The 16,527-nt window shown below is 41.8% G+C and overlaps 1 protein-coding gene across 2 annotated transcripts in view; it reads right to left on the reverse strand.

Moving 5' to 3' along the window:
• Positions 1-16,527, reverse strand: part of ESYT2 (extended synaptotagmin 2) — an 83,781-nt gene that overhangs the window by 8,570 nt on the left and 58,684 nt on the right. Inside the window, exons 14-18 of one of the 2 annotated variants that reach the window (XM_039255857.1) lie at positions 12,346-12,408; positions 9,043-9,117; positions 8,102-8,188; positions 2,391-2,540; positions 276-661 (exon numbers count right to left, since the gene is read on the reverse strand). In XM_039255857.1, coding sequence (XP_039111788.1) covers positions 276-661; positions 2,391-2,540; positions 8,102-8,188; positions 9,043-9,117; positions 12,346-12,408 — 761 coding nt within the window. The remainder of the gene's footprint in view (positions 1-275; positions 662-2,390; positions 2,541-8,101; positions 8,189-9,042; positions 9,118-12,345; positions 12,409-16,527) is intronic. The other variant, XM_039255858.1, reaches the window with a different exon arrangement.

Raw genomic sequence — 16,527 nt, forward strand, 5'->3', positions numbered from 1 at the left:
CGAAAATCGAGCATCAGCTCTAGATCCTGCCTTCCTGGTGTGAGGGCAGGCACACTGGCTCAGACCCTTTCCTATTCGCCCCTGACCCCACTGCTTCTTAATCCCTAAATGAGCCAAATATTAGGTCCTAGAAAGTGGCAAGTTTACTTTAAAAGGCAAACACTCAGTGAGCAAAAGGACAAGGACACCTTTAGTTCTTTTGGCTAACTCAAGACTGTGCTAGCACGAAGGGTGTGTGCTCTGATACGACAAGAATAAAGGAAGGGTCTGGTTACTTCTCCAGCTGCCGCAGCCTCTGCCGAAGCTCCTGGGTGGCGATGGGCAGGGAGATGTCCGAGGCTATGCTTGGAGTGGGCTCCTTAACGGAGACATGGCTGGGGGAGCAGGTGGCACTGGTCTGGAGGCTGGAGGAACTCCTGCCCAGGTCGCGTGGGCCCTGGGGGCTGGCCTCCACAGGCTGGGCTCTCTCTTCCATGCCAGACTTATGGCTGCCACCGATGACCGGTGTGCACGGGGCTGTGCTGCTCTCACCAGAGCCTGGCGATGTGGACATCTGAGACCGGACAGATATTTTTCTCCCTTCTTTGGAAACAGAGGGTCGCTTTACTTGAGCTGAGTGTTGGTGGTCTGGAGACCTTTCTGGCTTTTCAAGGTGGAGTACCTAGAATTGGAAATAAACACAAAATTAAAATCAGCGACACTAGAACGGCTTGGTACATGAAGAATATACGTCGTCAGATATATTCATTTGTAAATGTTTCCTTAAAACTTGGCAAAAAACAAACAGTTTCGTCTATATGTTCAGCTACTCTGTTATTAAAGTAATGTCATATTACAGTAAGTTTAGAAAAAGGAGGGGCACCTGGGTGGCTCAGTTGGTTGAGCACCCCAACTTCAGCTCGAGTCATCATCTCACAGTTCGTGAGTTTGAGCCCCGCATTGGGCTCTGTGCTGAGCTTGGACCCTGGAGCTGCTTCAGATTCTGTGTCTCCCTTTCTCTCTCTGTTCCTCCCTACTTGCACTCTCTTTGCTCTCAAAAATAAATAAAAACTTAAAAAATAAATAAAAAAAGACTTAGTTCTCATTTGAAAAAAAAAGAAAAGAAGAAGAAAAAGGAAAGTTTAATCAAAATTATCACTTCTGTGATGTAAAGGTCATTTCTCTTCCGCCTCTTCTGTTTGCACGCATTCCTGCACAGCTGTGGGGGTGATGTCACTTCCGGGCAAGCCTGAGCTGAATGCCCCCAAAAAAGGATGAGGGGCGAGGACACCTCCCCAGTGGGCTACTGTGCACACCCAGCATCAAGGTCGGATAGGCCCTCACGTCCTCGGCTTGTGTGAGCACGTGAACCCTTCGTTCTGCTGGCTTTTCATATCCAGTGTAAGGTGTGCAATATTCCACTGAGCGAGAGTCCACAGCCCACAAACCCTGCACCCCGGGGTTACTGCAACACTGTCAAGTTCTCTTGCTTTTAAAAACTAAAGCCCCAGCGAACATCCTCATGTCCATGGCCTCTCTGTATTCTGTCTTCTGCTGAAGGTCGCATTTCCAGAGAACGGGTTCCTGGTCCAGAGGGCTCTGTGATTTGTGGCCTGGAGACACTGCAGTCCTTTCTGCAGAAACTGCCGACCTCCGGAGTTGGAACCAAGAGCAGACACCACGAACACTGCACCTCCGCAGACTAACTCTGCTTGCGTTTTTAAAAAGTGGGGGTCTTCATTTAATTTGCGTTTTATTTTTTTCATCTTTAAAAAATGTTTATTTATTGAGAGAGCATGTGCACACATTAGTGGGGGAGAGGCAGAGAGAGACGGAGACAGAGGGTCCGGTCCAGAGAAGGCTCCGTGCTGACACAGCAAGCCCGGCAAGGGGCTGGAACCCATGAACCATGAGATCGTGACCTGAGCTGAAACCAAGTGAGTCGACTGAGCTACCCAGACACCCTTTAATTTGTGTTTTAAAAATTAGTGAGTTTTAGCATTGTCCAATCTGTTTGCCAGTTTTATTTCAAACATTTCCTTAGGCACTCACAAGAGTCACTGTCTATTTTGTACAAAAAGTTTGTTTGTAATTTCTACCATCTTGAAGAACTGTATTAAATTTTCTCTCCCCAGTGACCTTTGAGAATTTAAGCTGGCCTGCTCAAGCAATCTGGAAATACCAGCTGGAGCGGATGTCTGCATCCAAGCCTCAATTATCTCTCCCCCAAGTGCCTAAAATTGTCAGCAGTGGTTTCCTCAGACAAGTGCCTTCCTGTGGGCCCTGGGCCCATGGCTGTACCGCAGCCATCACCCACGAGTGTCCCATGCCCTTCACCACACTCTGGAGCAGCACTAGGAGTCAGCCTGTCCCCCGTCCACTCCAGTGATCGCTGCAGGAGACTCCAGTACCCTGAGGGCGATCTTCATCTTCAGAGTGCTGTTTGGACCTGAATTGCTGAGTTGAAATCGCTGGTTCATAGTCATATCATCGCTGGTAAGCAGCTGACTGAGAGGGATCTTCAGATGCCCCAGAGAACACTGATGCTGTTCATCTCTGACCTGTAGAACACATCACAGAACACACTTAGCTCTGAAGGGTAAAGACAGAAAATGTAGAGGGGCGCCTGGGTGGCTCAGTTGGTTGAGCATCTGACCTGGGCTCAGGTCATGATTTCCTGGTCCGTGGGTTTAAGCCCAGCGTTGAGCTCTGTGCTGACAGCTCGGAGCCTAGAGCCTGCTTCGGATTTTGTGTCGTTCCCCACCCCCCACCACCCCCGCCGCCCCTCCTCGCGAGCATTCTGTCTCTATCTCAAAAATGAACATTAAAAGAAGACAAAAAATTTAGAAATGTCCAAAATGCAGTCTTTTTTTTAAACTAGGCTCCATACCCAGTGTGGAGCCTAACACGGGGCTTGAACTCATGACCCTGAGATCAAGACCTGAGCTGAGATCAAGAGTTGTAAGCTTAACTGAGTGAGCCACGCAGGTGCCCCCAAAATCCAGTCTTTAAAAAACATTTCAGCCATCTCCTTCTGAGTAAGTGTTCTCATAAATGACTGACACAGTAGAAAACCTCTTAGAGACACAGAATGCAGCAGTGAGTGAGGTTCCAGTGTATCTGAGGAACATGGATCTATCATTTCTTCATCGCACAATTACAAGGAGCACAAAAAAAGCACTGTAGGGTCACCTGGGGGGCTCAGTAAGTTAAGCATCTGACTCCTGATTTTGGCTCAGGTCATGGTCTGTCTCACAGTTCATGAGTTCGAGCCCTGAGTCAATGCAGAGCTGACCTGGGATTCTCTTTTCTCTCTCTTTTCTCTCTCTCTCTGTCCCTCCCCTGCTTGCCCTCATGAGGGCGCTTACGTGCACCTGCTCTCTCTCAAAACAAATAAATAAACTAAAAAAATAAGCACTGTGTTTTATGAATCCATTAGAACCCTCAGCTAAGAGGCAGCAGTCTGCACAAATCTGGAGACTAGGAAGAAATGTCTCAAGTTCTATGAAAACAATGACAATACACATTTGTAGTGATGTATCAAGTTTCCACTGGTGAGACCTGTTTATCGAGAAAAACATTTCTAAATGTCTTTTAAGCGTTGCCTATTCAAAATCTACTTGGTTGTTTTGAAAATTGACAGTATCCACTTTATTTTTAAAAAAAAATTTTTTTTAATGTTTTTTATTTATTTCTAGGAGAGAGAGAGAGACAGCGTGAGCAGGGGAGGGTCAGAGAGAGAGGCAGTCACAGACTGAAACAGGCTCCAGGCTCTGAGCTGGCAGCCAGCCCAGAGCCCGACACGGGGCTCGAACCCACGAACCGCGAGATCATGACCTGAGCGAAAGTCGGACGCTTAACCGACTAAGCCACCCAGGCGCCCCGACAGTATCCACTTTAAATGCATGGCAATTTCTGCCCCCCCACCTCCAAATAACAACCTTCAGGATTACTTTGTAACAGGTACTATTCCTGTTAGGTTACTGTAATGCAAAATAGTTTGTAATTTTTTAATAATTTTTTTAAGGTTTACTTCTTTATTTGAGAGATAGAAAACACACGCATGCATGCATGAGCAGGCAAGGGGCAGAGAGAGAGAATCCCAGGCAGGCTCAATCTCATCATTGTGAGATCATGACCTGAGCCAGAACTGAAAGTCTAATGCTTAACCAACTAAGCCATCCAGGTGCCCCTATGATTTTTTTTTTAAAGTAGGCTCCATGCCCGATGTGGGGCTTGAATTCACAACTCTGAGATTAAGAGACACACAACTCTACTGACTCAGCTAGCCAGGCACCCAATACTCCAAAGTAGTTTAACCAAATAGAGGAAGAACTATGGAGGTTTCACAGGCTTTAAGAAAGTGGTCAAAGATGCTAACTAAACATGAACACCTAAAAGCTGGATTATTTATTTTAGACTATAATTACAAAAGCATTTTTTAAATGAAATTACTAAGACGTTTATAAAAATTGGGTTTTAAAATTAAAGATCCTGTAACTATATAGATTACTTGAAAAATAGTGCAATTTGTGAAGAAAAAAATAACAGGCGAATATAAAGTACAATAATTAGCTAAACATGTATTTTGTATAAAACAGAATGTAGAAATAAAAACTGCAGGGGCGCCTCAGGGGCTCGGTCAGTTAAGCGTGTGACTCTTGATTTCAGCTCAGGTCATGATCTCACAGTTCATGGGTTTGAGTCCCACATTGGACTCTGTGCTGACAGTATGGAGCCTGCCTGGGATTCTCTTCCTCTCTGCCCCTCTCCCACTTGCATGCACTCACTCTCTCAAAATAAATAAACTTAAAAAAAAAAAAAAAGAGAAAGAAATATAAAACAGCAAACATAATAACGGGACAGGCTGGGCATGACCGACAGTGACCCAGACTCCCTGTCAAGGAGATATGACAACCCCAAGGCAGGACATCCCCTCTCAGACCGCAGGGTCGCGGGGGCTGAGGGACAAAGTCAGAGTTGTACAAGTTAAACAGAAAATGGAGGCCCTCAAACTTCTCAAATACTGAGTGTTGGCAAGTAGGCCAGACCAAACAAAAACAAAAAGAACCCAGGAACTAAAATGGCTTAGACGGGCACATCTAGTACGCTGGCAACTGGACGGCCACACAGCTGTGCGATCCACCCAGAATGTGACAAGACTGTGAGAGGGGGGCAGAATATAGAACCATGGAGAGCAACAGGTGCACATTCAAGAAGCTCTAACTCCTCCCACATGTATCATCTATAATATATCACAGATGCTAGAGCATGTGGAGGACTTCCACCTCTGGCCATGATGGAGTAACTGGAACTGAAATGACCCTCCCACATCGGCTTAAAAACTGGACTAAACAAATGCGACGACAGGTTCTGGGCTGGACAACACAAGACACTGGGCATGCGGACGCACCATGAGCATGGAAACAATAGAGGAAAGCTGACAGCTGTTCTGGTCCTGACCTGGAGAGTGTCCAGGTCATGGTTCTGGGGCTAGGATCCCAGACAGATGCCAGTGGTTGCCCTGAGCTGAGGACACGGGGTTGATCAGGGCGCAGGAGGCTCCAGAGTGGACAGGGTCCACAGAGAGAGAGAGAGCTAGAGGCCTCTGAAGCGCCCTCATCTTCAGCCAGTCAGCACATGAGGGAGCAAACTACCTGAGGCCGGGAAAGACACCCACGGAGGAGCAGGGCGCAACTCCCAGAGCACAAAGGGCCGCAGACAGTATCCGTTCCACACAGAGAGGAGAAATCTCGTAACACTGGGGCGTCAGGCTAGTGAGGCTACATGACCCCAAGATTAAAGGCTGTCAGGCCTGCCCAAAAAAAATGTAAATCAAACCTTGAAAGGCCCAGCATTTCCAAGTTACTTACTTGCAAATGAGAACAAAGCTGCAACAAGTTTAAAGGAACACAAGACATCCAGCACTGAGTGATGTAAAATCCACAAGGAAAAGTTAGGAGGCAACCAAAGCCGCAGGAATATATGACCCACAATGAGGGAGAATCACTCGAAATGCAGACTCCAAAGTTTACAGGTAACAGAATGAGCAACAAGGCACTAAAACCTGTTATACATACACCACACACAGGAGATGGCACAGGAAAGACAAAAAGATCCAAATGTTTATTTCTAGGATGAAAAGACAATGTCTGAGATGAAAAACACACAGGACACGACGATAACAAATGAGACACTAGAGGTAGGGGAAAATCTGACCAAGCACTGACCAAAAATTTTCCAAACTTTAACAATATCAGACTTTTCATCAGAAATAAGGCAAGATGGTCCTTTAAGAAAACAAAATTGAGGGGTACCTGGGTGGCTTAGTTGGTTAAGCATCCGACTCGGTTCTTGAATTCGAGCCCCGTGTCGGGCTCTGTGCTGACAGCTCAGAGCCTGGAGCCTGTTTCCAATTCTGTGTCTCCCTCTCTCTCTGACCCTCCCCTGCTCACGCTGTCTCTCTCTCTCAGAAATATATAAAACAACAACAACAAAAAAATTGATAAACCTCTTGCCAACCTTTTCAGAGGGACAAAAAGGGACAGGATAACAATTATAGGACATTAAAAGGACATTAAAGGAATATTCTAAATAATGTTGTGTCAAGAAGCTCAATAGTTTAAGTCAAATAGATGAATTCCTTAAAAAGCATAAACATCAGGAGTGCCTGGGCAGCTTGATCAGTTAAGCATCCGACTTTGGCTCATGTCATGATCTCACAGTTCGTGAGTTCAAGCCCCACATTAGGCCCTGTGCTGGACAGCTCAGAGCCTGGAGCCTGCTTCAGTTTCTAGGTCTCCTTCCCTCTCGGCCCCTCCCCTGCTCACTCTCTGTCTCTTTCTCTCTCAAAACTAAATAAACATTAAAAAAAATTTTGGAGGGGGTGAGCACCTGGGGGCTCAGTCGGTTAGGTGTCTGACTTTGGCTCAGTCATGATCTCATGGTCCGTGGGTTTGAGCCCCACGTCGAGCTCTGTGCTGACAGCTCAGAGCCTCGAGCCTGCTTCTGATTCTTTGTCTCCCTCTCTCTCGGCTCCTCCCCTGCTTGCACTCTGTCTCTCTCTCTCTCAAAAAATAAATAAACATAAAAAGAAATTTTAAAAAAAGCATAAACATCAAAAATCATCAAGGAAAAACAGAGATAGCCTAGATAAATCTGTATCTATGAGTGGAATGTAATTTGTATTTAAACAAGCTTTCTCATGAAGGAAAGTGCAGGCCAAGATGGCTTCACTGGTGAATTCTCGAAGCACGTGAGGAGAAAACCCAATTCTACACAAACTCTTCTGGAAAAACACAAAGAAGGGAACATTCTCCAACTCTTTATGAGGATAGCATTACCCTGATAAGAAAACAAACTTAAAAGATTAGCATCCTTCATGACTAAGATATAAAAATTCATAAAAAATGTTAGCAAGTTACATTGAATACATAAAAAGGATACTACATCCTAACCAAACGGAGCTTATCCCCAAACAAAGGTTTGCAAGGTTTAACATTTGACAATCAACAATATATTTTCACCATATTTACAAACATGAACATCATCTCAATAGTTATAGAAAAGCCTTTGAGAAAATTCTACATCCATTCATGACAAAAACACTCAGCAAACTAGCAGCTGGAGTAGAAAGAAGCTTCCTAAAACAACAGACTTAATGGTGAAACCTCAAGACTTTCCCCTGGAGATCGGAAGGGTGGTGAAGAGGTCCACTCACTCCAAAGGCCAGAGGGCCCAGCAGGGCAAGAAGGCAAGAAAAGGAAGTGAAAGCACCCAAATGAGAAACACAGAAGTAGAAATGACATCATCAGCAGACAACATGACTACTAGGTAGAAGACAATCCTACAGATTCACAAAAAACTATGAGAATAACCAAATACAATAATATAATGTCCACATACAAGAATCAATTGCATTTCTATAAACTAGTAATAAGCAACCAAAAGTCAAAAGCAGAAAAAATTATGTATCAAAAAGTATGAAATACTTAGGGATAAATCTGATGAAGATGTATCAAGTATGGTGATGAGTCCACAAGCTATGCTGCTTAAATCTGGGCACCTCTTTGTATGTTGGTTATATTTCAACAAATCTAGTAAAAATTTTCAAATAAAATACCTCAACTTCAAGGTCTTGGCGCTTGGGATTGTGAATGAAGAAGGTGAAGTTTTCTTCCCATACGGGTTCATTGGTTTTGTACCGAATCTGAAAGAAACAGCCAAGTGTCAGCTCTGTGACATTCTCTGTGGAAAAGGGCTACCAAGACTGTGGTTATTCATTTATTGTGTTTGGAAGCTCAGGATGACTTTAATTAAATTCCAAGACACTTATTTACTAAGCATGTGCTATTATGTGTTAATTGTGAAAAGTGTTCAAAGATGGAGACAGTCCAAAGTATTTAGAGTGTGTCAGAGAAATTGATATGAAATCCCAACCTCTGAGCCCGTCCCAAAAACAAGACTCCATCTGCTTGGTTTGACCTTTGTCCTACTATCTTCTCAGGGACTACAAAATGATGGAAGTCAGGAAGCTTCTTAGATTGTGGACATTTTAAAGTGAACAATGGCCTATAACTGTAAATAATTCCTGAAATATTTTCTTTTAAATTAGGAAAGTGGAACACATTATAGCAACAGCAATGTCTTCTGAATTCTTACAGAGAATGGAATTTTAAGGGCTGCTGGTTATCTTTCAAACAAAATATTTATAGAGCAGTCAAAGGAAACTTAGAAATTTATAGCATGTCATTTATCCAGGAAATGGAGCAAAAACATATTATGTCATTTTTAAACATTATTTCTTTTTTGAGAGAGAGCAAGTAGGGGAGAGAGAAAGAGAGAAACTGAGCCACCCAGGCACCCCCCCTTTTTTTTTGCTATTGATATTTTTAAACACAAACATTTGTTACCCAATAAAGAAGTTGGTTACATAACTGATTTGAGGAAAAAAAAAGAGGAAGTTTTGGAAATCAACAATCTCATGCCTGCATCATCAGCAAGCTGACGGCCCTCCCACGACCACTAACAGTGACATCACAGGAAAACTGGTCAGCACCTTACCTTGCTCTCCTGGGCCCTGTGTCCAACTGACATCTGGACAAGAGGGTTTGGATTGCTGTTTATTTTCTTCCCTGACTATCCAAAAACAAACAAACAAAAAACCAGACAAAATAAGTAAATATACATCTTGAAATGGGGCTTACTAAAAATGAAATTAGTGGCTCATATTAATAGTCATTTCTATTTATTTCTGACACTTCAGTTACAGGGACTACTTGGGAACAATCTTACTGGAAAATAATCACTGAGCATGTCCCAAAGCCATAACTGGATCTACCATGAAACAAATTAAGAAAATTCCTGTTTGCAAATGATTTTTAAATGCTAAGGCCTTTTTAAAGCAAACTACTTTGGAAAAATGGAAACTTCTAAAAATTTTTAATGGTAATTCCAGTCTCAAAACTTATCTTACTAGGATAAAAAAATGCGTAAGTGCAGCAAATGGAAACAAAAGCATGAAGAAGGACAAACATCTGGAGTGTACCCTTCAGAACAGTGCCCTGGTGGGAATAATAAAAATAGTACAAAGTATCAGAGACATGTCTTCACATTTTTAACTTAGTATCTTCTGTGTGAACATGTAGCTATCAGATACCAAATCTTGCTTACCAGCTCCTAAGTAATTCTGACTGGAAGAATAAACATCAATCTAGAATTGCATTAAATTAAGCAGATACAAATATAATGAGAGAAACTGAGGAAAAAGAAAACAAATGGTAAGAAGCATACATGAGCAGACAGGTGAGAGAACACCATAGGACACAACATACATGGGACATGAGGTTTATTTCTAACTTAGCCCCACAAGATGCAGTTAAAGATCTGTGTTAGCGGGAATTAATTAAAAGGTCACAAAAATGTGTTTTTTTAGTTAAACAATTTTAGAGTCAATCCTCAACACTGCAGCAATGACAGAAATAGGTGTCAAATTCATAGGATTATCAGAATATTATTAGCCCAAACATACTGTGATAATCTATTTTCTGGTTCATCTTTTTGATGTGAATAAATTCTGCAAAATGAAATAAATACTGTTAAAAAGAAATCCAAGGTTATAGACTTCTGTGGGAGAGAATATGAACTTTTCCCCTAAATCCTTCCTTTAATACTGGAACCCTGGAGTTGTAGGTGGGAGTCCTCTGTACATGAAAATTCTATTTCCCAACTTCTCTTGCGACTGGCTGTGGCCAGGTAACAGTCTGGCCTTCAGTGAGGGGCGCCCTCCTTTTGTGGAGCCGCTTTTGGCTGGAGGTGCTGAGCTGCAGAGCCAAGGCCAGGGTTCTGTTACCCTGGAGGGAAATGAAATTGTCTTGCTTAAGCTACAGTGGCTTCTGATACAGCAATTGTTTTGATACAGAAATTGCTTCTTGGCTAAAGTAAGTTACTTCATCTCTGAAAAAGTAGCCATTTCATTCCTAAAGTTGCTGTACCTTATCAATTTTGAGACTCATTTTTTTTTTTAACTTTTGAACATCTTTTGAAAAATCTGTGGATCTGTTTCTAGGCAGATCCCAATTGTGACATAGTTGTTCTTACCTTAAACAATTTATTTTGCTTCTATTTTTCTTTTGTTGTGTGGATGACATAGTAAAAATCTGTATTTATCCTAAGCCTAAAAATTCTTATAATAGACATAAACACTATCAAACCATAACTGGACTTTTTTTTTTCTTTCTTAGTGGTACATAAAATAATGGTGTATTTTAAAATGAATGATGTTTCAGATTCTATGAAAGAAGGTTAAATCATTAAGTCTTCTACCATAAAGCAACATCAAAATGCATCAGCACAAGTCCGATATACACATATATGAAAATATGAGTTTTTATTTTATCTTTTAACATTTTATTTTTTACATTAAGTAGGCACCACACCCACCATGGGACTTGAACTCACAACCTTGAGATTGTCGCATGCTCTACTGACTAAGCCAGCCAGGCATCCCCCCAAAAAAAGAGTTTAAGTTAGACTGTCTTGAATTAAATTTCAGCGGTTTACAATGATTACTGATACCTACATATTTCATCTTTTTGAACTCTGGTTTTCATTTCTAAATAATGGACACAGTACCATTTCCAAAGCCTTGCTGTTAGGCTTAAATGAAATGGTGTGATAACAATTAAAATGCACACATTATGCTAGCTACACTGAATACTTTTTACATGCATGATCTTATTTAATTTACTCGATACTCCAAAAACGAAGATCATATCACTTCCAGTCTATAATTAACAGAGGACTGGACATCTTGCTATAGGTTATACTGAGGAGTTGGGCTAGGCTACAGTTCAAACCCAAAGAGTCTGACTTACAGCCTTCATTACAACCATTATGTCTTGCTGGTCAAGGACTCTCAAATAGCAAAGCAATGGCAAGGAAAGACTGTTGATCTAATTCCTTCCAGTGTTCTGGGAGCAGTTTTTTCAACCACTATGCTAACCTGTACTGCAAAAAGAGTAATCCACTGCTACGTCACACTTCACTGTCTCAGTATAGGTAAGGACTTAATAATAAATATTACATGGGAAGGCATACGTTGTTAGTCTTCTTCACTTTTAAGATTTAACTTGTTTTTCTAGATGAAGCTCGTTCAAAACCTTTCCTTTGGATAGAATTTTCTTAAGACCATTTACATTTAAATCCACCCCCGCCCCAATATTTAATCCTAAAATGTTCAAAGAAATCAGGAAAAAAAAACAAAACAAAACACTGTAAGTCACAGAAAACTTTTAACAATTTAGCCAGAAAATACATGTTCATGTTGTTTTAGGGAGTGGAGCTTAGTTTTCAATATACCTCATTTAATGAAATTTAAAGCTTCTCAAAAGATCTGTCACCCAAACCCAGCAGCACCAAAAGCCATGAGGTCACCGACTCAGAGACGGCCCTAACTCAGCATATTGGAAGAGGTGATTTCTAAATGGATAGTCACAGTGCACAAGGAATACCTTGAAACCATAATCTAAAGACTGGTTAAGTTTTTAAGTAGACCTTCTATTTCACCATTTTCACCAATTCAAAACCAATTAAAACGCAGAGGATTTTAAAGTACCTTAGATACTGCTGCCTGAGGCCAACAAAACAGAAGTCTAATTTATCATATTGGTACTTTATAAAATTTATCTTCAAAGCTGACTTAATTTTTTCTAACTACTAATTCTTGGGTAACAAAAAAGGATCTAACTAGACAACTAATTATTGTATTAGTATAGGAGGCAATTTGTCAATAAACCCATGTGAGTTAAAACATCATCTCTTTCAATATGTTTCAATTAATTTTTCAAAGGGAAACTATTAGTTTACCTTTAAAGCTTTCTGAACTGCAGACTTCTTCAAGACATCAGGGTTAAATTCTAATGGGTTACTCTTTCAAGTCAGAAGAAAATGAATACACCAAGGGTTAATAAAACATGCAATGAGGAGTTTATGTAAGGTTAATAATGACACAAAATTTTATGAGAACAACAAAAAAAATCTTTAAATGAAAACCACCAACAAGAATGACACAGTAAAAATCATTTGTAGCACATAAAATTCTTCTTTATGCCCAAGATTTTATCTTAGAATAAATCTTTATAAATATTAAAACACATTTCCTCTGATTACTGTGGTCTTTTATGAGTACTGTTCTTTCACTCCCACCCCTCTTCTCTTTGGGATTTGAAAAAATCCAGGAGTGACATTTTAAGAAAGGGTTCTATTTACTACCCTTAACCTGAATAAATTCATTAAGACATCAACCGTAATAACACTAAAGGTTTTATCTAACGTACAAGTGAATGGGCTGAAGATGCCCAAAATTGCTCTCAAACCAAATCATATCCTATATGAGCAGATGGTCCTTTACTGAAGGATTTCAGTAAATTTCTGAAAGTTACCTTCATGCAAAACCACAGGAAAAGTGGGCCTTTTCCACTTCACTCCCATTCTCTCCCAAGTGTCAAATGCAGAGGCTGATCACATCATTTCAAAGGTCTGTCCTAGCTTTAAAGTTCTATTATTATGGGTTTTATGTCCTAGTTTTATTGACTTTTTTCCTTCAGGTCATTACTTTTTTTTGCCTTCAAGAGGGCAGGACTGAGCTATCTGTAAGCTCTTTCAAGGACTACCATTTAAGATGAAAGATTTTATCATTTCAATTGTAATTAATTTCAAATGACAAACTGCTTTTTATTATGTTTTTATTAAACAGCAGATCTCATGGTGAAGAAAGATGGACAGTCGGCTTGGCTTCTCAGCCTCCCATGGCCCTGGCAGGCTGGGCCAGATGAGAAGATCTAACATCTGACCAAAAGGAACTAATGTGACCTAAATGTTACCTCCACTGAGGCGGTCTGTGGAGCTCTAAAAACACTGGACCCACCAGATCGGCCTCTGGCGAGAGCTTGGCCAGGTGAGGCTGGGAACCAGCGCCCTGAGGTGTGAGGACTGACAATCCTCAGGTGCCATGAGAACCTTTGCTGAAGCTCACTTTGGGCAGATGTGATGCACGTATCATTCTAACACTCATCAACGAAAGCAAGATGAGCAGAGAGGCCGTGGTGTGGGTTGCAGTGCTGGAGAAGCGCTGTGACATCGCGGTGGGCTGCACAGGCCTGAAGGAGAGACAAGCCGGATCACACGGGCGTGCTAGGAGGGGCCCAGCCTCGGCTCCGGATGTTACTGCACCTCCCAGCCTTGGGCTGCTCACCATAACGGGAAGCAGTAATAACCTGTACTGTAGCCACCTGTACTTTTCAAAGATTTTTAGTTTTAAGTGATATCTACACCCAATGTGTGACTCGAACTGACAACTGTGAGATCAAGACTCGCATACTCCACTGACTGAGCCAGCTGGATGCACACCCCCTTTGTGTTTTTCAAGATTTTAAAGTAATGCCACATGTACTTTTTAAAAGTGAGATGGCGGGGCGCCTGGGTGGCTTAGTCGGTTAGGCGTCCGACTTTCGTTTGGGTCATGATCTCGCGGTTTGTGGGTTCGAGCCCCGCGTCGGGCTCTGTGCTGACTGCCAGCTCAGAGCCTGGAGCCTGTTTTAGTCTGTGACACCCTCTCTCTCTGACCCTCCCCTGCTCACGCTGTCTCTCTCTCTCTCTCTCCTAGAAATAAATAAAAATATTAAAAAAAAAAAGTGAGATGGCACCTCACATCATCACACCCCATGATCTTCCTACTGTACAGCCAGCATTTTATGTATACCAAGTAAGCGACAGTGTCACACTCATCTCAGATAAACTCCACGGACAGCTCCATGAACTTACAAACCCAAAGTATAACAAACTCACTTTACACTGGCAGGGGGTAGACAGGAGGGGTCACATGGCAGAGTCCCAAGTCCAGCTCTGGTACCGACTGCTGTGGTTCTGGGTCTCAAACCTCCATCCCTCACACTCTCTGTGCTGTCTCAGCTTCCTTATCTGAAAAGTGACTGTGATGGGGAGACTAAACAAGGCAGAAAGGACGAGCCCTTGGAAGGTGCTCAGAAATGTGTTACTGCATAAGTCCCAGGTTCCCAGATTAGAAAGCTGGCCACTGGGAGCCAGGGAACACTCTTGGTGCTCCAGCGTCAGATTCAGTCCCACATCTGATCAAAACAGGAAGGCCAAGTCTGACGGTCTATATTGTTAAGAGACTGTTTGCATACAGGAGAAAGTCCTGTAGTGCCGAGGGTTCACAGATGGCGGTAATGCAGGCATGGGGTTGGAAATTAAGTATCCCGAGTAGTAAAAGGTAAGAGGCCAATGGGGCTGGCCTTTATCAGAAATACCGACAGTCTCAGTCTTTGGGGGAAAATTGAGAAAGCAATGATTTAACTTTACTCTGAGATCTAATGGGTTTAGAAAAGAAAAAAGGCAATCAAATCTGTTCAAATTTATCTCATAAAACACTGTGCTGGTGCCTGTGACTGAATCACAAAGCAGTACTAGTACATGGTTTTGATAATGTAGGAGGAAAGCTGGTTTTGATAAGCCAGCAATGTCTTAGCTAAATATTACAAGGCAATTAAAAAGTCCTGACACAAGGTCAGAAATATTTCCTTTAAAGAAAGCAATTACAGAATGAGAAAAAAACTTAGAAAAACTCCTGAGCAGCCTAACAGTTTATGCAGGAGAGCCACACTGTTGTCCACAGCAGCTTACACTACAACCTTCACTAAGAAGCACCCAAAATATAAAGTCATTTCATTAGTAAGTGATAGAGAATGGTTGCCAACACGCACCAGTGATGTCATTTTGACTCTGAAAATACCTTAATCAGGAACAAGCAAGGGAGTGAGGAGACCATGGTTACCATTTCCTACCCATGTGACTCTCAACAGCTCACCTAACCCATCAGGGTCTTGATTTCCCTCATGGATAAAATGGGACAAAATACCTATTCTTTTAACTTTTGCCCCACCCTTCTTTTTAAAATAAGAATACACTAAAAATGCACGTGGAAACAAATGAAATGTCTTCAAAAACACAAAGCATTACCACTATTAGACTCAGGGGCTCAAGCACTTTAAGAATTTCACTCATTTAATTAAGTTACTGAATTAAATCTGTCTAGAAAGAATAACTAGACTAATGACTAAACCACTGGTGACTTTCTCTGACCCTAAATCAAGTAAAAATGACTGTGCTACAAGCACCAAGAACAGTAGCAGGAATCTGGGCCCCAGAGCAAGACCCTGCGAAATAGACATAATAAGAATAAAGTCAGCTTCCCAAGTAAGTGAGTTAGAAATGCCCAGTTATCCTCTCCTGGATATTCAAGTTCCTTAAAAGAAACTGAACCATAAACTCAATATATTTTTTTCTCCTGTAGGAGCTCTGTTAAAAAGTGAGGAAGAAGGCACGTTTCCAGGGAAGCAGGTGGACTTCCGTCCTCACTGGCTATCCTGGCACAGCTGGCACTTCAAGGCACGCCAAGTTCTGATACTTCTGTGTTTCATCAGGAGGGAAAAGTAGATCTAAGGAAATTTTCTGAAAGCTTTTGAATAAATACTTACATCTCACATTGAGATGAACCCTAAGAAAATCAGTTTTTCTGGTTTCATTTTTTCCTCAGAAGAATTTTTATCTTTTTTTTTTTATGGGCCTGTAGCAGCTTAGGAACGTAAAGCTTCTTCACGACTCACCAGATTTGTTCATCTCATCATCAGATGTAGTCACCAAAGCTGGTTACAGCAGTGTTACTTTTTTACAGAACAAGCACAAAAGAAACACACACACAGTAACTGAAATCATGCAAGAAAATTAAAAAAAAGCATGCTACATCATTCCACCATTGAGTAGATGGCATTAGAAGTTCCAGCCCACATTCTAGCAGTCTCCATTAAAACAAAAGAAAGAAAGAACACTGGAGAACTCACAAATAGTGCTCTATAGACTGAGGTAGTATTTTCACAAAACACTAGTCCCGACGCTCGCCTCTCTTTTAAGTAGCCACACCCAAAGTTTCCCTCGTAGATACTCTTAGGAAAGTGGAAACAGGAGGAGAAA

The sequence above is a fragment of the Hyaena hyaena genome, unplaced genomic scaffold (genome assembly GCF_003009895.1).
Source record: "Hyaena hyaena isolate Hyena2069 unplaced genomic scaffold, ASM300989v1 scaffold_548, whole genome shotgun sequence".
In the NCBI taxonomy this organism is placed as follows: Eukaryota; Metazoa; Chordata; class Mammalia; order Carnivora; family Hyaenidae; genus Hyaena; species Hyaena hyaena.